Consider the following 27,166-nt stretch of genomic DNA (forward strand, 5'->3'; position numbering starts at 1 on the left):
GCTATAAAAGCTTCCTACACTAGTCATCTCTCAGGCCTTCATTCCTTTGTGAAGGCTCTCAGGTACATGTAAAAATTTGATAAAATGTGTTAATCTGTCTTGTCAGTTTAATTTTCAGACCCAACCAAGGACCCTAATAGTGTTGAGAAAAACTTTCTTCTCCCAGAGTCCATTATCAAAAATTTCTTGGCAAAACTGTCATTCAATAGTTAAAGAAATTTCAACCTGTGAATTTAAGAGTAGAGGGCTAAATTGGTACTAGGTCCCCCTTCAGAGCATTTTTGGGCTTCCCTAGTAGCTCAGATGGTAAAGAATCTGCCTGCAGTGCAGGAGACCTGGGTTCGATCCCTGGGTTGGGAAGATCCCCTGGAGAAAGGAATGGCTACCCACTCCAGTATTCTTGCCTAGAGAATTCCATGACAGAGGAGCCTGGCGGGCTACAGTCCATAGGGTCACGAAGAAACATGACTGAGTGACTAACACACTCAGAGCATTTTTATTACCTCTTGAGAAACCTGTATGTAGGTCAAGAAGCAACAGTTAGAACTGGATATGGAACAACAGACTGGTTCCAAATAGGAAAAGGAGTCCATCAAGGCTATATATTGTTACCCTGCTTATTTAGCTTATATGCAGAGTACATCATGAGAAACGCTGGGCTGGATGAAGCACAAGCTGGAATCAAGATTGCCGGGAGAAATATCAGTAACCTCAGATATGCAGATGACACCACCCTTGTGGCAGAAAGTGAAGAAGAACTAAAGAGCCTCTTGATGAAAGTGAAAGAGGAGAGTGAAAAAGTTTAAAGCTCAACATTCAGAAAATGAAGATCATGGCATCTGGCCCCATCACTTCACGGCTAATAGATGGGGAAACAGTGGCTGACTTTATTTTGGCGGGGGGGGGGTTCCAAAATCACTGCAGATGGTGATTGCAGCCATGAAATTAAAAGACGCATACTCCTTGGAAGGAAAGTTATGACCAACCTAGATAGCATATTCAAAAGCAGAGACATTACTTGGCCAACAAAGATCTGTCTAGTCAAAGCTATGATTTTTCCAGTGGTCATGTATGGATGTGAGAGTTGGACTATAAAGAAAGCTGAGTGCCGAAGAATTGATGCTTTTGAACTGTGGTGTTGGAGGAGACTCTTGAGAGTCCCTTGGACTGCAAGGAAATCCAACCAGTTCATCCTAAAGGAAATCAGTCCTGGGTGTTCATTGGAAGGAGTGATGTTGAAGCTGAAACTCCAATATTTTGGCCACCTGATGTGAAGAGCTGACTCATTTGAAAAGACCCTGATGTTGGGAAAGATTGAAGGCAGGAGGAGAAGGGGACGACAGAGGATTAGATGGTTAGATGGCATCCCCGATTTAATGGACAATGGAGTCAGGACAATGGAGTTTGAGTGAACTCTGGGAGTTGGTGATGAAAAGGGAGGCCTGGCGTGCTGCAGTTCATGGGGTCGCAAAGAGTCAGACACTACTGATTGACTGAACTGAACTGAACTGAGCACTATCAAAAAGTTTATTCCTGGGACTTGGTGGCGGTGTGGTGCCAAGTCACTTCAGTCATGTCCAACTCTTTCTGATCCCATGGACTGTAGCCCACTAGGCTCCTCTGTCCAAGGGATTCTCCAGGCAAGAATACTGGAGTGGGTTGCCATCTCCCCCTCCAGGGAATCTTCCAAACGGAGGGATTGAACCTGCTTCTCCTGCATTGCAGGTGGATTCTTTACCACTGAGCCACCAGGGAAGCCCCTCTCTGGTGGTCCAGTGGTTAAAACTCCACCTTCCAATGCAGAGGGTGCTTGTTTGATCCCTGGTCTGGGAAATAAGGTCCTACATGCTGCAGAGTGAGGCCAAAATTTTTTTAATAATAATAAAATTTAAAAATCTATTCCAGTGACTTCTTTGGAAGCTTCTTCATGTTAATCAAAAAACACAGATGATTGAACTTTGCTCATTTTTTGTTCTAAGGTGCCCGTCTAATGAACAATTGTGTTATCAGAAGCTCCCCACTATCATTCTTCTGGACCCCTGCTTCTGAATTTATTCCACTATAACCCTAACCCATGCACTTATCTTTCTAAGTGGTGAGATTTCACCAGGAATAATTTAGAATTACAGTTAAGCTACTTCCTGATTCCTAACTTTCAGGAATGATATGAGATAATAAATACTTGTTGTAATAAGCTTCTTCAGTTTTAGGATAATTTGATAATGAATGGAGTGATTATTCTTCTTTTCATTTGTTTAATGGGTTGCATATAATATTTATATACAAAAACATTAGTGTATCTGTTTTATAACTTTTCATTTAAAGGCTAAAATTGCAACATTTATTTGTTTATTCATTAATTTTAATTTTTCCAGGGTTAATTATGCCCTGGGTACTATGCTAAACGTCTGTGCAGCTTTGATGAAGAACTTAGAAAAATGTTAGACAAGGCATTTAGACGCACATGGAAACCACTTAATAAGAGTTAATTGGGCATTATTATCATTGTTGTTATGGATAGAAAGATCAATACGTTTCTTGTTGGAAAGGACATGGAAACAATGTGTACAAAGGACGTAATGGATCTGGGGAGCACTTATTCATTTATTTAGCATCTTAATGTGTCAGGCACTATGCCAGTCGTGGGGAAAATTATTCCACCAACACTGTTCTTATGGATCTTATCATCTAACGGAAGAGAGAAAGAATAGATAAGTAAACAGGTAAGTATAAGCAGTAATAGGTACCACAAAGGAAGAAAGAAGGATGGAGAGGAAGATGATGACAGGAGAAATCTACTTAAATAGGATTTAGGGAACGCTTCTAGGAAAAATCAATATTTAAGCACAGATCTGATGAGTAAGAAACAGATTTACAAACATGGTGAAAAGCGAGGTCTAAGCTGTGGGACAGGACCGGTACATCTGAACTGTAGAGCATGTGCTAGGAACACTGAGATGTTAGGAAAATGTTGTTACAATGGATTGGTTTATTTCAGTAAATTCTCTGGACAAATTATCTGGGCCAGGAAATGGTTCCTTATCCATATGGTTTGGTAATATTTTGTCGCATTGAAAGTGTTAGTTGCTCAGTTGTGTTGGATTCTTTGCGACCCCATTTACTGTAGCCCAGCAGGCTCCTCTGTCCATGGGATTCTCCAGGTAAGAATACTGGAGTGTGTTGCCATTTCCTTCTCCAGGGGATCTTCCCGACCCAGGGATCGAACCCAGGTCTCCTGCATTGCAGGCAGATTCTTTACCATCTGAGCCACCAGCATTATTTGTCATCATTGCATTGTCTACCCATCACTATGCTTAATAAAGAATGCATTGAAACTATTGCAAATACATTCAGAGCTCAAAACAGGAAAGGGCAGGAGAGAATAGATGTGGGAATCACCAGCTGAGATCATCAGATGAGACCACTCAGAAAAAGGCAATGTATGTCTGCGTCTCTATTCCTGTCTTGGAACTAGGTTTAACTGTACAATTTTCCTAGATTCCACATACACGCGTTAATATACGATACTTGTTTTTTCTCTTTCTGACTTACTTCGCTCTGTATGACAGACTCTAGGAGAGAACAGATGTGTAGACACAGTGAGGGAAGGAGAGGGTGAAATGAATTGGGAGATTAGGCTTGACATATATAGACTATCATGTGAAAAATAGGTAGTGGGAAGCTGCTATGTAGCACAGGGAGCTCAGCTCAATGCTCTGTGATGACCTAGAGGGGTGGGATGGAAAGGAGGCTCCAGAGGGAAGGGGTATATGTATACTATAGCTGATTCACTTTGTTGTACAGCAGAAACTAACACAACAATGTAAAGCAACTATACTCCATAAAAAAAGAGAGAAAGGCAACGTAAATTATATCCCTGTCATAACAAAATTTGTGGCTATGTACTGTTGCCAGGCAGCAAGGAAATAGATATTACAGGATGGAAAATTAGAGACCCTTGTTGTGCTTTGGCTAACCATTAGATAAAACTGGTGCTTGTGATGACTTAAAAGGCAAACCTATAGCTTTGTGGCAAGTAGTTAGAAAAAAGCAGAGTGGAACTTCCCTGGGGTCCAGAGGTTGAGAATCCACCTTGCAATGCAGGGGCCAAGGGTTTGATCCCTGGTCAGGGAAGATCCCACATGCCGCAGGGCAAGTAAGCCTGGGCACCATAACTACTGAGCCTATGCTCTGGAGCCCTCAAGCCACAACTACTAAAGCCCTCGTATTACCACTGGGGTAGCCCCTGCTCTCCGCAACTAGAGAAACCCTGCATGCAGCAACAAAGATCCAGTACAGCCAAAAATAAATCAATCGATAAATATTTAAAACAACAACAGTTAATTAAAAAAAAAAAAAAAAGCAGAGTGATGATGTGCATTGGCTGCTTTATTGCTGTTTTTTGGCAAGGAACTATGAAAAATAGTGAAACAAGAAAAATGATTTACAAGTAGGTAATTCAGCCTTGTTTTAGGAACTAAGACTATATCCTGCAGCCCAACCATTTCTATGCACCAAAAAGCAAATTATTATGCAGTCTCTCTAAAAGTCTCCACTGAGCATCCCAATATTACTGGCCAGACAAGGGAAGTCAGCTGAGCAGAAAAGACCAGCTAAAGGGTGCTGTATTCTCACTTAAACCCGGTTTTCCAGAAGGCTTCAAAGTGGCTGCGACTCAGTTGAGGGATGGAGACATGGGCCAAGCACAGAGACTGGTAAATAAGATGCCGCTGCCTTAAGAAGTATAACAAGAGGTAGCTCTTTGGCTATGAATATTTTTGTGTGAACTAACACAGCTAAAAGCAAAAAAACCAAAACCATGCTTTGATGAAATTTCATCACCAATGTTGTAAGCACCCCTTCAGAGGCCACATGAAAACCCATTACCCAAAATTTGGTTTGGATGTTGAGACTAATAACCATAGACACATCAAGAGGGTATGAAAAGGTTTATTATTCACATAATGAATGAGACTTTCTAGGAGAGTGGAGCAGTTCCCAAGCAGATCCAAAAATGACTTGACTGGGTTGGCTTTATTATTCTTAGGGTGTGGGGCAGGGAGAGGGTTCCTGAGAGCAGGCCAGGGATTGTATGACTTGAACTTCCCACCCAGTCCAAAGGAGGGGGTACCCAGGCTCACTAATCAGCTTGCCCAGATATGGAGCAGAAGGGGAAAGGAAAAGGGGAGCAGAAAGGGAAAGCTGTTAGCATCCCAACATCAAAAATAGAGTCAGACTCCTTACTGCAGTCAATTAAACATCAACCCTATAAACTTGAAAAATCTACATCTGTTCAGTCTCTAAAGAAATCTAGGTCTACTCTACAAATCTGCACCAGCAGGTGGGGGCCTGCAATAGCTGTGATGACTCCCAAAAGCTTCAGATGTGGCTATGGAGTCTGATGAGCAAGAATCTCCTAGAAGTCAAAGTGGAGGCCAGAGAGGACAGTGGACAAGGGAGTTTCTCCCAGAGAGAAGATTCAAGGTCTAACCAAGGACTGTACATCCTGCCAGGGCAACAGATCTTTGTCATCCCTGCCCAGATTTCCACTGTAGCATGGGCCACTGACAGCCGCGCATCATTCCTGTCTTTAATTCTAGTATCATTCTCCCCTTTTCCTTTTTACCTGGAGCTTTAATAGGACATATGTCCATCTATCTGGAGACAACGTGTCCCAGTCTTCCTTGAAGCTAGGTATATTTATGTAATCGGTATTCACTGATGGACTATGAGCAGAGTGATGGCTGGAACTTCCTTAAAAGGAAGCTTTGGGTTAGCCGAAAAAGCTTGTACAGATTTCTCCAAAAGGTTAACACCTTATGAAAAAACCAGAATGAACTTTTGGTCAACCCAATAGCTAGCTCCCAAATTGCTCTCTTTTCATGGTCTGCAGAATGGGTGTGTATCTTTGAGCCAGCTTTGACCATTAGATGAATAACACCTTTAGTAATGAGAGGACAAAGTAGACAAACTTGGGTTCCTTGATTACCTTAAGAAACAGACCTGCCCTCCCTGACCTGGATGACTTCTTAATTGCCTCTGGATTGCCATATGAGAAAGAAAGAAACTTCTGTCTTACATGAGTCATCATATTTGGGGATTTCTGTTCCAGCAGCTTATACCATTTACTAATTTATATTTACAAAAAAGAGAGTTGAAGTATTTAGAAGTTAAGCTTCTTTGTCTTCTGTGATCTTAAAAATGCTGTTCCACTGAATTTCATCTTTAATGATAAGTATAAATAAAGTACCTCAAATTTAACTGGCTACAAGCAAGGAAGACTTTAAAACTATATGTGAACTCAGTAATTCAGCATGCTTCTCCTTTTTTCCAAAAATCAACCTACAGAATATAACCAGGTATACTCTTTGAGCCTAAATAGAAGCATTTATTTAATATAAATGGATGAGTAAAAAACTGGTAAATAAAAACTCACATCAATATATATCAACTTCCCTTACCAACACGTATGTTCACGCACTGTTTTTATCAATTCCCTGTAATCAATGAATTACAGATTATTGGATTTAAATAAAATGGATAAAGAGACTTCACCTACACAATACATCTCCCACAACGTAATGCAAGGACGTTGACTTTCTCTGAGCCCCAGTTTCAGGTTAGTCTGTGCTTCAGAATGGTTCACTTTGTTGCTGAGACAACAGGGATGCTGCAACAGAAAACTGGGATTGAAGTCAAGGCACTGTAGCTGCCTCAAAGGATGTCATAAATAGTGTGTTCAAGGCCTTTTTCACAGTGAACTCTGCAACACTTGAATTGGAAGAAAAATATCTTATTCATCCAACACCCTAGTCTTCCACAGATGACAACGGCTCTTTCAGTTAGTTGAGTTTTAAATTTAAGAAAACATTGCTATGTGGACCCAAAGTTAGGAAATCATCAAGCCACTAGTATTATCTTTCTTAGAATGCTGAGCAAAATAATTGAGGGAAGCTTGTCCTTACATTCCAATTTGGCTTTATTCTAACAGAAACGCATCTGAAGAATATAAGAAGAAAGCAAAGAGAGTGTATGTTGTCAGTTTTTCCTCAACCCCAAATTTGTACATCTCTTGTAAGCAAAGGTTTGATTCTACACAGTAAATAACTAGAGGAGCTTAGATAGTCACTTAGATGTGATTGATATTTGGAATCTGAGTTTATGAACAGATGCAAAGAAGTATCGTCTCCTCCATGAACTTTTGATAAAGGCACAGAGAGCTCAGCAGCAGAGTGATGTGAGCTGGCTTGCATCTCCAGGCTTGTCTAGGCAAACATTAACAACTGCAGCAATATTCTCATTTGAAAACTGAAAACATCAAGGCAAGGACAAAGAAAATAAAATTAACTGATTTTGATCATTTTTTTCCTGACCTAAAAGAAAAATGAAAACAGCATTTAACTAAGCTGAAATGTGTCCTTCACATCACGTACATTCTACTGCAGAGAGACAAAAATCCATCAAAAATAACCTGAACAGATGAATAACGAGGCACAGTGCTCTTAGAGCTAGGACAGGCCTTGTTCAGAATCACCTCCCTAACTTAAGAACTAATCTGGTGAGAAACAATGGAGTGTAGGGAGAATGTTTTCCTCTTTGAGGGTTCCTTGTTGGAGAGTCACAGAAGTGACTGGAGACTAATAATGCAGTTTTTCCTTTTCAAATAGGAGTCTAAAGGTACTCTTTCATACTAGAGACTGGGGGTTACATTGTGAGGTCAAGATTTGTGCAGGAATCCCTGTGTCCAAGTAAAAGTTTCACCTAGCAAAATCAAATGAAACCCATAAGACCCTTTTTTAAAACCCTGGTGTTCAAAGCATAAAAAAGGAAATAGAAAAGAACACAGACCACTCTATTTTAATATTTTTAGGTAGCATAAATCATAATAGTTTGTATTCTACACTGTACAATTATATACTGTTACTTCCCCGAAGAAAATTAACTTCTATAGGATTTCTGAAACAGATACTCCATACAGCTCAGAGCTTGACCCTGCAGCTATTGCTACGACATGTGGAAAACAATCGACGAGGTCCAGGTCTTCCAGTTGTGCCTGCTTCTGCTGTCATTGAGGGGGAGCCTCTCGGAGACCTCTCACAGCCCCTTCCATCTCCTGGGCCGGGAAGCAGGCTCTGCAGGTAGATGTGTGCAGACGAGAGCAGCTGCTGGGCTTCACTTCCCACGAGCCGACTCCCCTTAAGAGAACTTGCGCTTCTTCATGGCTTCTGCCTTGACTGCTAGGCTCTTGGCACAGATGGTCAGGACCACAATGAGAACACCCACCACGAACGTCACCAGGGGCCAAAGGAAGCAATGCAGGAGGACTATCTCGTCATGCGTGCGATGCAGGAGCACGTCATCTGGTCTGCAAGACAGTGGAGAAGAGGAAAGAAAGAGCAGTCAACTGCCGGGGCATGGCAGAACTCTTCACAAGTGGAGCTCAGCTTGCTTTCTAGCCCCAAGGGTATAACCATCCTCGAAAGTGAAGACTCCACGCTGGCTATAAATACTGTATTTTGTGCTTCAAATCCATTACAGAAAGGTCTGAGGTCCTGAATCAAGTAACTGGTGCATATTATTTATAATGTGATTTACATGTGAAATGTCAAAAGTTCAGCGATCTCTTTTTCTATTATTTTCCCCCATTCTAAGTTGCTTAACATATTCCATTTTCTCACTCATCCTTTAATGTCTGCTGACTCAGTCTAAAAATTACTTATGAGCTGGCGCTGTCAAACAAAACCAGACCCAAATGATGTTTTGCTTTTTACCCTTTCACACATTTTGCCCACCTCCCCAACACTCCACCTCTGGCAACCACCAATCTAACCTCTGAATCTATAAACTTGGTTCTTTGTTGTTTTTGTTGTTTATACGTGTTGATATATTTAGATATAATTCCACATGTAAGTAAAATCATATGACACATATAAAGACATTTGTTTTTCTCTGACTTATTTCACTTAGCATAATACCCTCAAGGTCCATTCATGTTGTCTAAAAAGGCAAGATTTTGTGTTTTTTATGGATGAATAGTGTTCCACTATATAGTCTATGTAACTTATATATATATATAAAATCACAGTTTCTCTAGCTACTCCAATTTTTGGACACAGGCTGCTGCCATGTCTTGGCTATTGTAAATAATGCTGTAATAAACATGCCAGATGCATACATCTTTTCAACTTAGTGTCTTCATTTTCATCAGATAAATACCCAGGAGTGAAACTGTTGGATCATATGATAGTTCTAACCTTAATTTTTTGAGGAAATATTTCCATACTATTTCCATAGTGACTTCATACTGTTTCCATAGTGGTTGCACTAATTTACACTCCCCTCAACAGTATACAAACAGTTTTGGTTCCAATCCCAAAAAAGGGCAATGCCAAAGAGTGTTCAAACTACTGCACAACTGCACTCGTCTCACACGCTAGCAAAGTAAAGTTCAAAATTCTCCAAGCAAGGCTTCAACAGTATGTGAACCTTTCCCTTCTCCACATCTTCACCAATACTTATTATTTTTGTCTCTTTGATTTATTCTGACAGGTATGAGGTGATATTCACTGTGCTTTTGATTTGCATTTCCCTGATGATGAGTGATGTTGAGCATCTTTTCATGTACCTCCCAAATGATCTTAATTTACACAAAAAGTCAGCTAATAAAAAGGAACACATTTGAGTCAGTTATAATGAAGTGGATGAAACTGGATCCTATTATATAGAGTGAAGTAAGTCAGAAAGAGAAAGACAAATACTGTATGTGCTCAGTTACTTCAGTCGTGTCTGACTCTTTGCAATTGATGGACCGAACCCTTTGTCCATGGGGTTTTCCAGACAAGAATACTGGAGTGGGCTGCTGTGCCCTCCTCCAGGGGAATACTGTATATTAACGTATATATTGGAGAAGGAAATGGCAACCCACTCCAGTGTTCTTGTCTGGAGAATCCCAGGGGCGGGGGAGCCTGGTGGGCTGCCGTCTATGGGGTCGCACAGAGTAGGACACGCCTGAAGTGACTTAGCAGCAACGTATATATATATGGAATTTAGAAAGACAGTTACGACGATCTTATATGCAGGGCAGCAAAAGAGACACAGATGTAAAGGACAGACTTTTGGACTCTGTGGGAGAAGGCGGGGGTGGGATGATTGGAGAGAATAGCACTGAAACATGTATATTACCATATGTAAAACAGATGACCAGTGCAAGTTCGATGCATGAAGCAGAACACCCAAAGCCAGAGCTCTGGGACAACCCAGAGGGATAGGGTAGGGAGGGAGGTGGGAGTGGGGTTCAGGATGGGGGGAACACAGGTGTGCCCATGGCTGATTCATACTGATGAATGGCAAAAACCATTACAATATTGTAAAGTAATTATCCTTCAATTAAAATAAATAAGTTAATTTTAAAAAAGAAACACTTGTGTAAGTGTACTAGAATCAAAGATTAGAAGCAATAATTATGCATCAACACTCATACTCTCTAACAAAAATTTCACATAGATTAATAAAAAGTCAACTAAAGTCACTATTTGAATTTAGTCATGAAGACCTATGGTGTAGTCTTTGGGTCAGCTTCACCATGAACAGACAGTGAATAGTTGGATTTAATGCATTTTCTCATTTGAAACCACTGACCACTTTCTTGATAAATTTTGAAATGTGGGAGTTCTTTTTGCAATTCCAACATCAGTCTCATTCCCATGAAGTAACAATATCTTCCACAAACCATGATATATCATCTTTGGCCACTTAGAAAGAGATATTGGGAATTTTGCTTTCATACAAAAGGTTTACATTTTCAAGGTTTTGGATTGACCAAAAAGTTCGTTCATATTTTTCCATAAAATGGTACAGAAATGCCTGAGGGAACTTTTTGGCCAACCCAATATTTCCATTCATTTCATCCACAGAAAAGTTTGTTCCGTTATACTGGAATAGCAATGCTTCCACTAGAAAATAAAATAATGCAGTAAAATCAGTCCAACTGCCCTCAAGAACATCAGGAGCTTTAGAGTACAAAAGCAGTGCATTATACAGAAGAAGGCATTCCTGAGGTGCTGTCACTAATCACTGCTCTCATAATTCAAGACCTATTTTCCCAGAAGACTGACAAAGAATGCTGGGTATGTCTCTTCTATCTACAATGCAGTCATCATGCAGCATTAATAAAAATGGTTTGGCAGATTGGCTTTGAAATTACATAATTCTTGCCCTTTTTTGTGCATAGTGTTTCAAATTCTGTAAACAAAGTGAGATTTTTATTGATATTTGATTTCAATTAGAATTTGAACTAAGTGAATGCAGAGTCATTGTAACAATTAGGCAAAAATCATTCCAGCTTGCAGAAGTTACTCCTTTTTCTGAATTCCTATACCAAAACATTGTCTTCAAGACTTGTGCTACCATTCAGAGAAGTCTGCTCAGTATTACATAGCAGCATGGATAGGAGAGGAGTTTGGGAGAGAATGAATACATGTATATGTATGGCTGAATTCCCTTTGCTCTCCACCTGAAACTATCAAAACAGTGTTAATCTGCTATACTCCAATATAATATAAAAAGTTTTTTTTTTTTAGAAAAAGACTTCTGCTACCACTGAATTGTGATTTATATTAATGTATATATCCTTTGCTCCTGTAAGACCCTTGATTGTGTCATTGTCTGTTATTCTGCATATAGAAGGTGCTTAGTAACAGCTTCCCACTGATCAAGGGAAAACCATCCCAATTGCAGTCTTGCTATCCATGCAAAATTTCAATAAACTTCAAGCCTTCAATGTAAAAAATTAGAGACCTGGGTCCAAAAATAGGGTGCAACACAGTTTGAGTCATATTTTACAGTCTTTGAAATCCCACCTATAGCACTGCCATGGTTCTTTTTTCAGCTACGAGAGCTCACAGCTGTCAAACTCTCCATCTAAGTGTGTAAGGCAAGTGAAAGCTAAAGCTCTCTTGGGGTGACCCTCCTTCCTTTCCTTCTTTTTGATTTATTTATGGCTGCACTGGGTCTTGATTGCTGCTTGTGGGCTTTCTCTAGTTGTGGCGAACTGGGGCTACTCTCTAGCTGCAGTGTGCAGGCTTCTCATTGTGGCGGCTTCTCCTGTTGTCGAGCACAAGCTCTAGGCACACAGGCTTCAGTAACTGCAGCACATGGACTCAGCAGTTGTGGCACATGGGCTCCAGAGCACGCAGGCTTCAACAGTTGTGGTGCATGGGCTTAATTGCTCTGCAGCATGTGGAATCTTCCCAGACAAGGGATTGAACCCATCCACGTCCCCTGCACTGGCAGGCAGATTCTTAACCACTGGACCACCAGAGAAGTCCCTTCCCTTCCTTCGTACCTTTATTCCTACCTACCTGCCTTCTTACTTTCCGTTCCCCTCTACTTCCCTCCCCTTCTTTCTTGGGTTGTTCCACTCCTGCAGATTTGTACAAAGATGATCTAGATTTTTCATCAAAAGGTGAGTATATAGTAATGTGAATGTACTTAACACCATGGACTATGTAATTATACATGGCTGAAATAGTTAAAAAAGGGGGAGGTTGGTGGAAGGGGACTTGGATTTTTAATGCTATTTAATCAATTTGCATATGATTTCCATAATTAATGTGTTTTGCAGCTAATTTTCTAGTAAAATAATTCAGTGAGTATCTTTTCTCTCCTTTTTCTAGACATTATTCTTGAGAATATTCTTGTGAATCCTTTACCACAATACAGGTGTCCCCTCCCCCTACCTGTAGCTTTGCTTTCCATAGTTTCAGTTACCTTGAATCAACTGAGATCTGAAAACATTAAATGGAAAGTCCCAGAAATAAACAATCCACAAGCTTTAAATTGTGTGCTGTGCTGAGTGTCATGGTAGAATCTCTACCATGAGTAGTCATCCTGCTCTGTCCGACCCATGATGTAAATCATTCCTTTGTCCAGAATATCCTATCTGATAGTCATTCAGTGGCTGTCACGGTTATCAGATCCACTGTCAGGATATTGCAGGGCTTGTGTTTGAGTCACTCTATTTTACTCAATATTAACCCCAAAGCATAAGAGTAGTGACACTGGCAATTCAGATATTCTCTTACTGTGTCTAATTTATAATTGTCATAGGTATTACGTAGGGTTCAGTTTGAAGTACTCCCCCCCAGGAGTTTGGAACATATCTGTATAGGGTTCAGTTTGAAGTACTCCCTCACTAGGGGTTTGGAACATATCCCCCACCTGCAGGTAAGAGGCACCACTGTTCTGTACAACTGGGCCAGGAAAACAGGCACAGATGAAGGTGGTTGGAACCATTAAACCTATTTCTGAAACACGGTTTGAGAAACATTTACTAAAAAGAATGAATAAAAGGAGGAAAGAAAAAATAATTGGAAATTGCTGGGCCCAGATATTTGCTTTATTTAAAAACTGTTTAGCATTCCACACCTACTAAAGCCCTTGGGGGAAAATTTGATTTTAATATTTCAAATGACAAAACAACATCATTCACTTGAGTTAGCCATGTTGAATTTATAAACGCTTCAAATGCCTTCTTTGAGGTAGAAATATTATATAAAAATGTACCTGGTTTCTTTAAAAATAACTAGTGTCTGTTTCCATTTCACACGGTCCTAAAATGCTCCACGGTCTCCTTCAATGGGAGTGAAGGGTACAGAATATCCTACTTTAGCATAAGGATTATTTTGAAATGAAGGCAACTGAGAGGAATCATATTCAAGGAAAGCTCTCCACACTTTCCCTGTTTGCCTGAAAGCAGGATATAAATTTGTAAAGGTATCCCCCGCCTTTCTCTTCCTGGAAGGACAGAAGTTAATCACTGGAGACAACTCTAGACCCTAATAGCCCAGGGATGGCACCAACAGAATCTATAAAATGAACTTCATTAACTCAGCATTTTATCTTCTATTAGCTCCTCAAATATTTACCTCCCTACAATATGCTGCCCTAGAAACTCAAGGTCCTTCTCCTTCATCTTAAAGTGAAGTAGCTCAGTCGTGTCCGACTCTTTGTGGCCCCGTGGATTGTAGCCTACCAGGCTCCTCCCTCCATGGGATTCTCCAGGAAAGAATACTGGAGTGGGTTGCCGTTTCCTTCTCCAGGGGATCTTCCCAACCCAGGGATCGAACCTGGGTCTCCTGCATTGCAGGCAGACACTTTAACCTCTGAGCCACCAGGGAAGCCCAACTTCTCTAATCATTTATCACTTTCTTTTCTTTTTTTTTTAAAGATGCCAAAAGCCCAAGTTCTAACCACCTCTTTGAATCTCATCTCTCAGTGCTCCCTTGTATACACATGGTGCGCATGTTAATAGACTTCTCTGTTTAATCAGTACTTTTTCAGTCTAATTTACAGGGCCCCAGACAATGAACCTCTGGAGTAGGAAATGGCAACCCACTGCAGTATTCTTGCCTAGAAAATTCCATGGGCAGAGGAGCCTGGTGAGCTATAGTTTATGGTGTCTCAAAGAATCAGTCTGAGCATGCACATATACACAAGAAATGAACCTAAGATGGATATAAGGAAAAACAGTTTTTCCTCCACTATAGGAAAAACTTATTTCTCTGCAGAGTAATGCTTAAATCCACATTCAGTTTTAGGTTTTACTGAGATTATCTCTAAATTGTCTTCATGATATAAAGTCTGGCTCTTTCAAACTGGGCAGTTACTGCTTTAATGGAAGGGAATCCCCAACTCTGCCCCAGCTACCTGCAATTTTATGAGGCAGACTTCAGATGAGTTATCAAAAATTTTTCCCCAGGGGATTTGGACTTAGAATTCAGCTTTCCGTAATTCCATAATAGTGAGACTAAAGGGAAACATTGGGGGAAAAAAAAAAGAATCATTCTTTTCAGCATTTGCAAACTAGATAAATGGCTTGATGAGATCTGAATATTATGTATTAAAATCAGCATGGTGATGAGGATATAGGCAATAAGCAAAAAACAAAAATAAACAAAAAAGGATGACTACTTTGTATCTGAAGACTTCAAAGAAGGAAGCAAGAGATTTCTTTGGGGTTGTATAGAAATGCTAATGGAAAGCACTTCTATGCCCCTAGGAGGGTGCAGACAAATATCATAAAATGAGAGTGAGTGCTGTCTGTGCATTCCCTTAAAAATACTTTCCTAAGGGTTGGACTTACCCTGAATAGAGCTTTGAAAGTATACTGTGAAAACAGTAGCTAGCATTTATTATGTGCTTACTACCCTCCAGGTATCTGGTAGAATATTTAATCTGACTTCATCCTTAAAATAACCCTGTGCTGGAAGAATTTTTAATTGGAACTTCAGAATCAAAGAAACTGAGGCAAGGAAAAATTGGTTTTCCCAGACTTCCCTGGTGGCCCAATGGCTAAGACTCCACACTCCCAATACAGGGGGCTTGGATTCGGTCCCTGTTCAGGAAACTAGACCCTACATGCCGCAACTAAGACCTCGTACAGCCAAATAAATAAATGTTAAAATAAAAATAAAGAAAGAAAGGTTAGTTTTCCCAAGTTTACACAACTTAAAATGACACAACGATTGAAACTCTATCTATTTGAAACTCTTTTAAACCTGTACTATTTACTCCTTGGCCAGCTTTTCTCAAATTGCAATCACCTTGCTTTTTGTTGAAATATAGCTTCCTGGGTTTCAATCCCTGGTTTACTAGATCAGAATTGGAGGTTGTGTTACCCAGAAATATGCATTTTTAAGAAGCTCTATGTGATTCTAATACCTAATAAAGTTTAATAATCACAGTGAAAAATTCTATTAGTTAAAAAAAATGAGGGTGAAACATGAGGTTGTTTAGCTGGCTATTTCTGAAACTGATCCTTCAATCCATTTTCATGACTGCCACATACTTTTGCACATGTGCACTGCACAAAATGTGCCCTGGGGGACTTCCCTGGTTGTCCAGAGGTTAAGACTTTGCCTTCCAACACAGGGGTTGCAGGTTCAATTCCTGGTCAGGGAGCTAAGATCCTAGATGCCTTGCCACTGAAAAACCAAAACACAAAACAGAAGCAATACTGTAACAAATTCAATAAAGACTTTAAAAGTGGTCACATCAAAAAAAAATGTTTTTTTAATAAAATAAAGTTGTCCTGAGATAAGACAGGAGGGGAGCAAGAGGGCTGGCAATGGGAGGAGAGATGGGGTGGAAATCTAGATCTGAATGCTAGATTTGCCTAGGGTTGGGGGGGCAGTCCTTTGTTCTAATTGGTAAAAAAGCACCCTATAGCCTAGCAACTGACCTAGTGATACCAGACAGGAAGACAAAGATTTGGTGTGTATCATCCTCAATATAAAAAACTGATTCCCTTTGACTTTTCCTCACCAAAGGAGATTTCCACCCCACAATGCTTGTTCTGTTGGCTAACAGGGAGAAAAAATGTTGACAATCTCTTTTGTTAATGGACTGGAAAATTTCTTAAACTCATCTTAACCAGTTCACATAAAAATCCAAACTGCATTATAATTTACTAACATCATATGATGGTAACAGTCCCCACTGAAAGACAAGACGATCTCCTTCAAAGTGCTTTCTCCATGAAGATCTTATAGGAAACAGAGATCTTTCTTGATTTATGATCACACATACTTCTTATCTGAGCACAGAAATTTCCTTTTCATATGGGCCGCTAGAACGTTAAAATTTTCCCATCTCCACCAAGACTATGTTGACTTTTTTGGTGCCAATCAGACCTTTCATGCTTTGTCTTATTTTCTTCACACCTTTCTAATTTATCTTGCAAAATTCTGTGAGTCTTTAGAGCACTCATTAAACCTTTCTTAGAACAGGCATGTATCAATTATGTACAGTTACACATCAGGTATACAATAAACAGTGGAAATTATTTTAGTTGCCAAGCTTTACCCATATTTTTATGAAAAAGAATATGCTACCTTACTACTGGAAATTGCACTTAAGTATTTTGATGAAATCTCATTTCAAAGTCTACAAATGCCTCATCATTATCACTATCACAGAATAATTCTGCAGGCATAATGTCAGTTCATATATGCCAGGCCTCTGGTAGAGTGGCATAGCCAAATGACATAAAAAAGGTCATGATTTCATCTTTTGAACCTTTTGAAGAGATTCTATCTATTCCTGCTCTAAATCTTGTTTATTATTGGTAACGTGACCTACTTTAAAAAAAAAAATCTGAAACAGATAAAAATAAAAACAAAAAAACTTAAATACAATAAAATCTTTAAACTGACAGTAAAGGACAAGTACAATGTAATTAGGATGGAGATAAAACAGAAATTCCAGGCTAAGAAAAGCTCCTGCCTTAAAGCATAAGTGGAACTTACCTCTCAAGCATCCCAGTGCCCAAGGAAAAAAGAACAGAGATGAGTTACACATTGTCATTATAAAAAAAAAGGAAGTGTGTCAGTTCGCCAGACTGAACTTTTTGCTAGGGCTAACCTCCATGAATTAGGTTGTGTGCATTTTTACACAAAGCAATCTGTACAACACATTTAAAGACCCTTAACAGCAGGTTTACAAAGCTGGTTAATGAAACCATGTTAGGGGTTTTCAAATACTGATTTCAAGGTCTCCGTTCTCCTGAGGTTTTAAATAAGTTTCCAGGCGAGGTTGATGATTACTCACATTTGGTAATACCTGACCTAAACATTATTTTACTCCCAGTTTTACTGTAGTATAATATACATACAACAAACCACACACACTTAAAGTACACAATCTGACAAGTTTCACAGTACACACCTGTGAAACCATCGCCAAAATCAACAAACCACACACACTTAAAGTACACAATCTGACAAGTTTCACAGTACACACCTGTGAAACCATCGCCAAAATCAAGCTGGTAAATGTATCCCTTGCTGCCAAAGTTTCTTTGTACCGTCTGATAAGCCCTCCCTGTCACTCATACCCACACCTCCTACCAACAATGCTTTTTAAATATCAAATGTATCAGTCTGGTTTTCCAAGTAGTTCAACAAGAGCAAATCATTCAAGACTGAAATCACTGAAAAGCAGTCTTGGTTATGGGTTGAAAGGAGAGTCTTCTGTCAGGTTAGATTCCTGACTTTGAAGTGACAACATATTTTATATCAAATACTGAAGAACCTGACATGTATTCATTCCCAGAGAAGTTTGTCTGCATGGAGTTGGGCTTCAGTGTTTGAAAGTTTTCTATAAAAGTCTCTAATGTATAGACAAATATTCAGTTGATATAACTCCCTGGCAGTTCAGTGGTTAAGACTTGGCCGGGCCCTGGGTTTGATTCCTGGTTGGGGAATAAGATCCCACAAGCTGTGCAGCAGGACCAAAAATAAATAAATGAATAAAATAAAAACAATCCAAATATTCAGTTGAATTGCCACAGGTGCGAGGTGGCTATGGCACATAAGATTTTCAGGTAGGAACTCTTACTTAATCATTGATACCTAATCTGGAAAACTTTGATGTGGGTATTCTTAAATGTTTCAGTTTGATGCCAGTATTCTTGAATGTTTCTGTTTTCAGCAACATTGAAACTCAAATGTTTCAAGTTTCAGAGCACATGGCTCTATACCCCTGCTTTCTAGAAGACCAAATTAAAATGCACCCCATGAAGACACTGACTTGATCCACTGATTAGTGATTTTTTAAAAAATTGTTTGCTACCTATAGATGTTGAAGATTAGCCAATAAAAACACTGAATTTGGTTTTGGCATAATTGAGCTGTCCTTACTAAGAGTAATTAACCAATGTGTTTATTTAGTTACTGTCTGAAGCAATCATAAGAACTTGGCAAGAGAGGACAGAAGCATGTTAATTGTCCTCTCTTATACAGGATTGTATATCTTCTTATACAATCACAGGAAGGCACCTGAACAGCTGATCCAGAAGCTCTATCAACTTATTGCTATAAATTACAGTAGGAAACGGGGACCAGAATACAGACCCTTTCTAGTATTCTTTAGGGTGATTTGCTGTATGGTGAGCCCATTATTGTCCACTTGTGTTCAGCTATGATATTGTGATATGGGCTTTTTTTTTTTTTTTTTTTGGTTGCTCTGTATCTTCCTTCCAGAATGTGGGCTTTCTCTAGCCGCAGGGAGTAGGGAACACTCTCTAGTTCTGGTGCCCAGGTTTCTCATTGTGATGGCTTCTCCTGCTGCGGAGCACGGGCTTCAGTACTTACAGTGCCCGGGCTCTAGAGCACGGGCTCAATAGTTGAGGTGCACAGACTTCGTTGCTTCATGGCACGTGGAAACTTTCCAACCCAGGGATCAAACCCATGTACTGGCAGGTGGATTCTCATCCACTGTACTACCAGGGAAGTCCTGTGATAGGGGCTTTTAAAAGCTTAAGAGGTATTCTATTGACATCACGGCTTTATTCCAGAGGTGGCATCTATTAGGGTGAAAGGTCGATTATAGGTCTATAAATGTTATAAACATCCTTATATTTTCTTAGCTGTTTTCTCCAATTAGATGAACTTAGAGGAGTAAATGTTTTACTTATTTTTAATTGGAGGATAATTGCTTTACAATGTTGTGTTAGTTTCTGCCACACAGCAACATGAATCAGCCACAGGTATACATATGTCCCCTCCCTCTTGATCCTCCCTCCCACCCCATCCCACCCTTCTAGGTTGTCTGGAGTAGTAATGTTTTATTTTTTTAATATTTATTTATTTGACTGCATGGGGTCTTAGATGTGGCATGAGGGATCATCGGTCTTCACTGCAGCATATGGGATTTTTAGTTGCAGCATGTGGGATCTAGTTCCCTGACCAGGAATCGAACCTGGGCTCCCTTCATTGGGAGCTCAGAGTCTTAGTCACTGGACCACCAGGGAAGTCCAATAGTAATGTTTAATTGTATAAGAGTTGTTCCTCAGCTTGCCTATTCTTCATGGAGGAAATTACATCAAGACCCAAACCTGCATTTTTCAGAAAGAAAAATCTGCACTGAGCCTTGGCAGGATATACAGCAAACTGGCAGGTGCAATATTTTGGAGCAATAAAGGGTTACATTAATTATAAATAGGAAAGATTACACTTTAAGTCCACCTTGATGGAGAGTTCTAAGCAATGCTGCAAATACAGCACCATCTTTCAGCATATGAACTTGAGTTAGAAAAACCTGGGCTTAAATACAGGCTTTACAACTTGCTAACTACATGTTCTGAAGAAAAATACTTAATACTTTTGAGTCTTAATTTTTTCACCTGTAAAATGGGTATAATAATATCTATTGTAAAGTGTCCTCCTGAAGAGTAAGTGAGATAATGCACTCGAGGTATATAGGCAGATAGCTGCCTAATAGTGAACATTCAACATTCCATAAGAGGTGGTATCATTAACGACTGTCATTACAAATTTGGGGCAGACAACTCAGAAAATGATTTTAAAATGTTGGCAGTAACATATCTTCCACAAATATCTTCTTCAGTCTAAGACTCCCAGGCTGAAGTCATAGCAAACTCTTTTAATCAAATTAGAACTCCTTTTGGTATAGATAACCTCATTTCCCTCAGGCTTCTTTGCCCCTTGTAGTCATCACTCCAGTCCTATACAGACAGGCTTAAAGGTAGCAGTGTGAAGAAAGAGGATAGAGGAAGACTTCCTTGGAGGTCCAGAGCTTAAGACTCCGTGATTCCACTGCAGCGGGCAAGGTTTCAATCTCTGGCGGGGGAACTAAAATCCTGCATGCCATACAGTGAGGTCAAAATAAATTTTAAAAAAAGAAAGAAAAGAAAGAGAATTCGTTTAACAAGCTAATGATTTCAATTGCCCCCGAAAAGCTCAGAGCTTAGGGGTACTAATATCCACATAGTCAAAAATCCCTATATAATTTTACAGTTAGCCATTCTATCCCAAGTTGCTCATCCACGGATTCAGCCAACTGCAGATAATATGGTACCACAGTATTTATTGAAATAAAATCCACGTATAAGTGGACCTGTGCAGTTCAGACCTGTGTTGTTCAGGGTCAACTATACTTTCCATTCTGGTATACGTATCTTGAATAGAGATATGCAAGGGGAAAAGGTCAGTAACACTAGTTGCTTGATTAGGAACACAAACAGAAGTTATCCCCTAAATTTATCCCAAGCCATCATTTAGCAACATTAAATTATTATAGTGGTTGGGCTTATTTAGCAAACATTTTCCTACTCATTAACGATGATTGTCCCTACAGATGCAGCCCAGACAAGTAACTGTCTCAATACAGTTCTTCTAAAGCAGAAGCCTAGGAAAACCATGGCAATCTTGTGCTCCCAGAGTAAAAAGCTTCTTTTAAGTTTTTATTCACACTAGGTAGTAATTATTTTTTGTACATCTGTCTGTTTTCCCAGCCTGAGTTTAAAAACCCTGAAGTCATTAGGGGTAATCCTTGCCTGAGAAAATCTCCCCTGCGTTTTCAAGAAAAAAAGAGGGAATACTGTCAAGACTTGCAAACCAAGAGGATCTTATTACTTTTTGTCTTTAAAAAGGGCAAATCAAGGAATTGATTTTATCCTACATTCAGCTTGGCATAATTATAAATCCTCTGTTTTTGTTGTTTGTTTTGTTTTTTAAAAAAACTTTTTGTTTTTGTTTTGGGGTGTAGCCAATTAACAATATTGTGACAGTTTCATGTGAACAGTGAAGTATGACTCAGCCATATATATACATGTATCCATTCTCCCCCCAAATTCCCCTCCCATCCAGAATGCCATATAACCTTGAGCAGAGTTCCATGCGCTATGCAGTAGGTCTTTGTTTAGATCCTTTGTGTTGTTCCATTTAAAAAATGGAAAAATAATTTAAACGAGATAGTTTCTAAGGCAGAAACCTAAGACTGCATTCCATTTGCGTGAAATCCTTCCCTTTTCCACCCACCTCTGTGAATTGTTCAGGAAGAGTCACCTGTATCCGTGACTGTGACTGCTGGAGAGCATGACGTTCAGCTCCCTGACAAAGGAGGGACGAGCCTGTGAAGTGGATGACGGTTTTGGCCCAGTACTTCCTCTGAGCTTTTCCTACGAAAAGCTGTTCTTTGGGGTAACTTGGCTTGCGGGCCTCTGAATTACCAGGTAAGCTATTTATTTCACACAGAGCTGTGTTTTCTGGCCAGAGTGCTTAAATTTAAGATTTAAACAGAAATAAACTAGAGAAAGGAAGACATCTACATTCTATTTAAGACAAACTATTCCCATAATAGTTCTTTCTTACCTGTGTACCCTACTTTGTAGTTCCAATTTTAAAGTGAAAATCTATACCATTTTAAAAAAATCAGCGTGGGCAAGATGGGTTATTCAATAAATTGTGTTGGGACAATACTGATCATTTGGGGAAAAGGCATTGGTTCTCCATCTTATTCTTTACCAAAAAAGAAAAGAAAAATTCCAGATGGACTGAAAACCATGAATGCTGTAGAAGAACACCTGAATGTTTAAAAATAACATTGGAATGAGAAAAACAAAAAGTCTTTGTAATGGAGTTTTTGATACAAATATGTCCCAAGTATTCTACTGGACTTACTTATACTAAAAAGTTACTAATTGTTTATCAGAAATTAAAATTTAACTGGGTTTCTTGTATTTCAGTTCACTACATTTAGCAACTCTAATTTCTAAGACATGAAATATAGAAACTATTGAGAACATATGGATGATCCAATTATAGAAATGTATACATTTTGTATAGCCAAAAAACTCCACGAAGACCCATAGGTAAAATAAAAACAACTAGCTAATAAAAATAAATCACTTTTCATATGAAAAATATACTCAATTCTTTAATAAAAGAACAGGGTAGTGTCATTGGCTAAGATGGCAGAGTAGGAAGACCCTGAGCTCACCTTCTCCCAAAAGCATCCAAAATAACAACTATTTACAGAGCAACAATCCATGAGAACAATGTGAAGACGAGCAGAAATGATTTTCCATGGCTAAAGATATAAAGAAGGAACCACACAAGATGGGTGGGAGGAATGGAGCTGACACATGGTCAAAATCCACAGGCTCGGCTGCTGCTGCTAAGTCGCTTCAGTCGTGTCTGACTCTGTGCGACCCCACAGACGGCAGCCCACCAGGCTCCCCTGTCCCTGGGACTCTCCAGGCAAGAACACTGGAGTGGGTTGCCATTTCCTTCTCCAGTGCATGAAAGTGAAAAGTGACAGTGAAGTCGCTCAGTCGTGTCCGACTCTTAGCGACCCCATGGACTGCAGCCTACCAGGCTCCTCTGTCCATGGGATTTTCCAGGCAAGAGTACTTGAATGGGTTTCCATTTCCTTCTCCGACAAGCTCGGGTAGACAACTCACAAACAGAAAGATAATCACAGTCGCAAAGACTCTTCCCAAAGAGTGAGAGGTCTGAGCACCACACTGAGCTCCCCAGCTTGGGGGTCCTGCACTGAGAAGACAAGCTTCCAGAACATCTGGCAGTGAAGACAGTGGGACTTGACCACAGGAGAGCTTCAGCACTATAGGAAACATAGACTCTGTGCTTAAAGATGCACAAGAAATATCATGCTCTGAGTGCCAGCACAGAGGCAGTGCTTTGAAAGGAGCCTAGAAAAACCCACTTGCTGGTCCTGGAGAGCCTTCTGGAGAAGAAAGCAACTGGAACTACCCCTGGGGACCCCGACACTGGTAGGAGACATTTTGGGGAGCTCATTCTACCATGAGGACACTGGTGCTGGTGAGGGCCATTCTGGAGTCTTCCCTAGCCTATTACTGCTAGGGGAGTATGTCCCCACCAGCAGGCCAGGGCAAGCGCCAAGTCCTCCAAAGCAGGATGGCTATCTTATAAGGCAGGGTCTGACAGTCAGTTGGGGTGGGGCTAGCCCCACTTACCACTGCATCCACAGTAGTCAGCCCTATCAGAGCAGATGGATATATGTAGCCCAGAGTATAGCTCTGGTGGCTAGATAAGGGTGTGCCTCATCAAACCTCATGGACCTCACAAGATCTCCTAAGACCTCTCTTCCATAGGATAGAATTTCATAGGATCAGAGGATCAAACCTCATGGGATGTCTCTTACATACTGCCATTTTTCCAAATCAGGAAACAACCCACCTACCTGAAAGTGAAAGTTGCTCAGTCATTCCAACTCTTTGCAACCCCATGGACTATACAGTCCATGGAATTCTCCAGGCCAGAATACTGGGGTGGGTAGCCTTTCCCTTCTTCAAGGGATCTTCCCAACCCAGATCTCCCACATTGCAGGTGGGTTCTTTACCAGCTGAGCCACAATCGGGAAACAACCCACCTACCTAACACATACAAATAAACACAGAGAATGAGGTAAAATGAGGCAACAGAGGAATACATTCCAAATGCAGGAATAAGATATAACCTCAGAAAAAGAACTTTTAAAAGTGGCAAAAGCAAGCTACAAATATTTAAAGGTAAATATTTAAAGGTAATATGACCATGAGATCAACAAACTCAAGAGAAGGATGGATGAACAAAGTGAGAATTTTAACAAAGGATTAGAAAACCTTAAGAACCAAACAAAGCTGAAGAATACAAGAGCTGAAAGAAAAAATACACTAGAAGGAATCCACAGTAGAGTAGATGGTACAGAAGGCTTCCCTGGTGGTTTGGCAGTGAAGAATACACCTGCAGTGCAGGAGACAGAGTTTTGATCCCTGATTTGGAAAGATCCCCTGGAGAAGGAAATGGCAACCCACTCCAGTAATCTTGCTGGGGAAATCCCATGGACAGAGGAGCCTGGGGCACGGGGGCTATAATCCATGCAGTTGCAAAGAGTTGGAAATGACTTAGTGACTAAACAACAACAAAATGATACAGAGGAACAGATCAGTGAGTGACCTGGAAGACAGAGTAGTGAAAATCACCCAAACTGAACAGAAAAAAATAATAATATTTTTTGAAAATGAGGATAGTTTAAGGGACTTCTGGGACAACATCAAGTAAACTAACATTTGCATTTTAGGAGTCTTAGAAGGAGAAGAAAGAGAGAAATGGGGCAAACTTATTTGAAGAAATATTAGCTAAAAACAGCCTTAACTATAAAAGGAAACAGACATCTAAGTACAAGAATCACAAAGTCCCAACAAGAGGAATCCAAAGAAGTTCACGCTAAGAGACTCTGTGATTAAAATGGCTAAAAGACAACTTTCTCACACCATAAACTCAAAATGTAAGACCTGAAACCTTAGAACTCCTAGAAGAAATCACAGGCAGTATGCTCTCTGACATGGATCTTAACAACACTTCTTTTGGATAAGGCTTCTCAGGCAAGGGAAACAAAAGAAAAACTAACAAATAGGACTACACCAAACTAAAGAGCTTTTGCACAACAACAACAAAAAGCCTACTGAATGGGAGACGATATTTGCTAGTGATATATCTGACAAGGGGTTAATATCCAAAATACACAAAGAACTCCTACAACTCAACATCAAAAACAAACTAAAACCCTGATTAAAAAATGGGCAGAGGACTTGAACAGACACTTTTCCAAAGAAAACATGGCCAATAGGCACATGAAAAGATGCTTGACATCGTTAATCATCAGGGAAATGCAAACCAAAACCACAATGAGATGTCACCTTGGTAAATCTAAGTAAGTGTTTCCCTGTGTTCTGTGAGCCACTCTAGCAAATCAAGCCTGACGTGGAGGTCATAGAAACCTGATTTGTAGCCAAGTCAGATCCCAAGTATAGTTAAAGCTATGATTTTTTCCAGTAGTTATGTATGGATGAGAGAAGGCAATGGCACCCTACTCCAGTACTCTTGCCTGGAAAATCCCATGGACGGAGGAGCCTGGTAGGCTGCAGTCCATGGGGTCACTAAGAGTCAGGCACGACTGAGCAACTTCACTTTCACTTTTCACTTTCATGTATTGGAGAAGGAAATGGCAACCCACTCTAGTGTTCTTGCCTGGAGAATCCCAGGGGCAGAGGAGCCTGGTGGGCTGCCGTCTATGGGGTCGCACAGAGTCGGACATGACTGAAGCAACTTAGCAGCAGCAGCAGTATGTATGGATATGAGAGTTGGAGCATAAAGAAGGCTGAAATTGTGGAGCTGGAAAGTGCCTTGGACAGCAAGGAGATCAAACCAGTCAATCCCAAAGGAAATCAACCCTGAATATTCATTGGAAGAACTGAAGCTGAAGCTCCAATACTTTGGCCACCTGATGCAAAGAGCCAACTCACTGGAAAAGACCCTGGTGCTGGGAAAGATTGAGGGCAAGAGGAGAAGGGGGTGACAGACGATGGGATGGTTGGATGGCATCACTGACTCAATGGACATGAGTTTGAGCAAACTCCAGGAGATAGTGAAGGACAGGGAAGCCTGGAGTGCTGCAGTTCATGGGGCTGACTTAGAGACTGAACAACAACAACAGAGCCCAGCTAGTGCTAGTGGCAAAGAACCTGCCTGTCAACACTGGAGGCTTAAGAAACGTGGGTTCGATCCTTGGGTTCAGAAGGTCCCCTGGAAGAAGGCATAGCAACCTACTCCAGTATTTTTGCTTGGAGAATCCCATGAACAGAGGAGCTGGTGGGCTACGGTCCATAGGGTTGCAAAGAGTTGGACACGACTAAAGCGACTTAGCATGCACACACAGAAACTGTGGGTAACCTAGTTCAGTTTAGTTCAGTTCAGTTCAGTCACTCAGTTGTGTCTGACTCTTTGCAACCCTAAGAACCGCAACACGCCAGGCCTCCCTGTCCATCACCAACTCCCGGAGTTTACCCAAACTCATGTCCATTGAGTTGGTGATGCCATCTAACCATCTCATCCGGACTGGAAAAGGTCAGTTTTCATTCCAATCCCAAAGAAAGGCAATGCCAAAGAATGCTCAAACTACCACACAATTGCACTCATCTCACATGCTAGTAAAGTAATACTCAAAATTCTCCAAGCCAGGCTTCAGCAATATGTGAGTTGTGAACTTCCAGATGTTCAAGGTGGTTTTAGAAAAGGCAGAGGAACCAGAGATCAAATTACCAACATCCAATGGATCATTGAAAAAGCAAGAGTTCCAGAAAAGTGTCTATTTCTGCTTTATTGACTATGCCAAAGCCTTTGACTGTGTGGATCACAATAAATTGTGGAAAATTCTGAAAGAGATGGGCATACCAGACCACCTGATCTGCCTCCTGAGAACCTGTATGCAGGTCAAGAAGCAACAGTTAGAACTGGACATGGAACAACAGACTGGTTCCAAATAGGAAAAGGAACACATCAAG

General features: G+C 40.3%; 1 protein-coding gene and 1 non-coding gene across 4 annotated transcripts in view; both read right to left on the reverse strand.

The window, feature by feature from the left end:
* Positions 1 to 27,166, reverse strand: part of KCNMB4 (potassium calcium-activated channel subfamily M regulatory beta subunit 4) — a 110,088-nt gene that overhangs the window by 22,322 nt on the left and 60,600 nt on the right. Inside the window, exon 2 of one of the 3 annotated variants that reach the window (XM_024991777.2) lies at positions 4,935 to 8,365. The exons of 1 other annotated variant lie outside the window; for it this stretch is intronic. In XM_024991777.2, coding sequence (XP_024847545.1) covers positions 8,325 to 8,365 — 41 coding nt within the window. In that variant the 3' untranslated portion in view covers positions 4,935 to 8,324. Of the gene's footprint in view, positions 1 to 4,934; positions 8,366 to 27,166 lie in introns of those variants that run through there. One more of the 3 variants, NM_001192523.1, reaches the window with a different exon arrangement.
* Positions 14,106 to 14,177, reverse strand: TRNAC-GCA (transfer RNA cysteine (anticodon GCA)). The gene has a single exon. It is a non-coding gene; the product is annotated as a tRNA-Cys (tRNA).

This window comes from Bos taurus, chromosome 5 (assembly GCF_002263795.3).
Source record: "Bos taurus isolate L1 Dominette 01449 registration number 42190680 breed Hereford chromosome 5, ARS-UCD2.0, whole genome shotgun sequence".
Classification (NCBI taxonomy): domain Eukaryota; kingdom Metazoa; phylum Chordata; class Mammalia; order Artiodactyla; family Bovidae; genus Bos; species Bos taurus.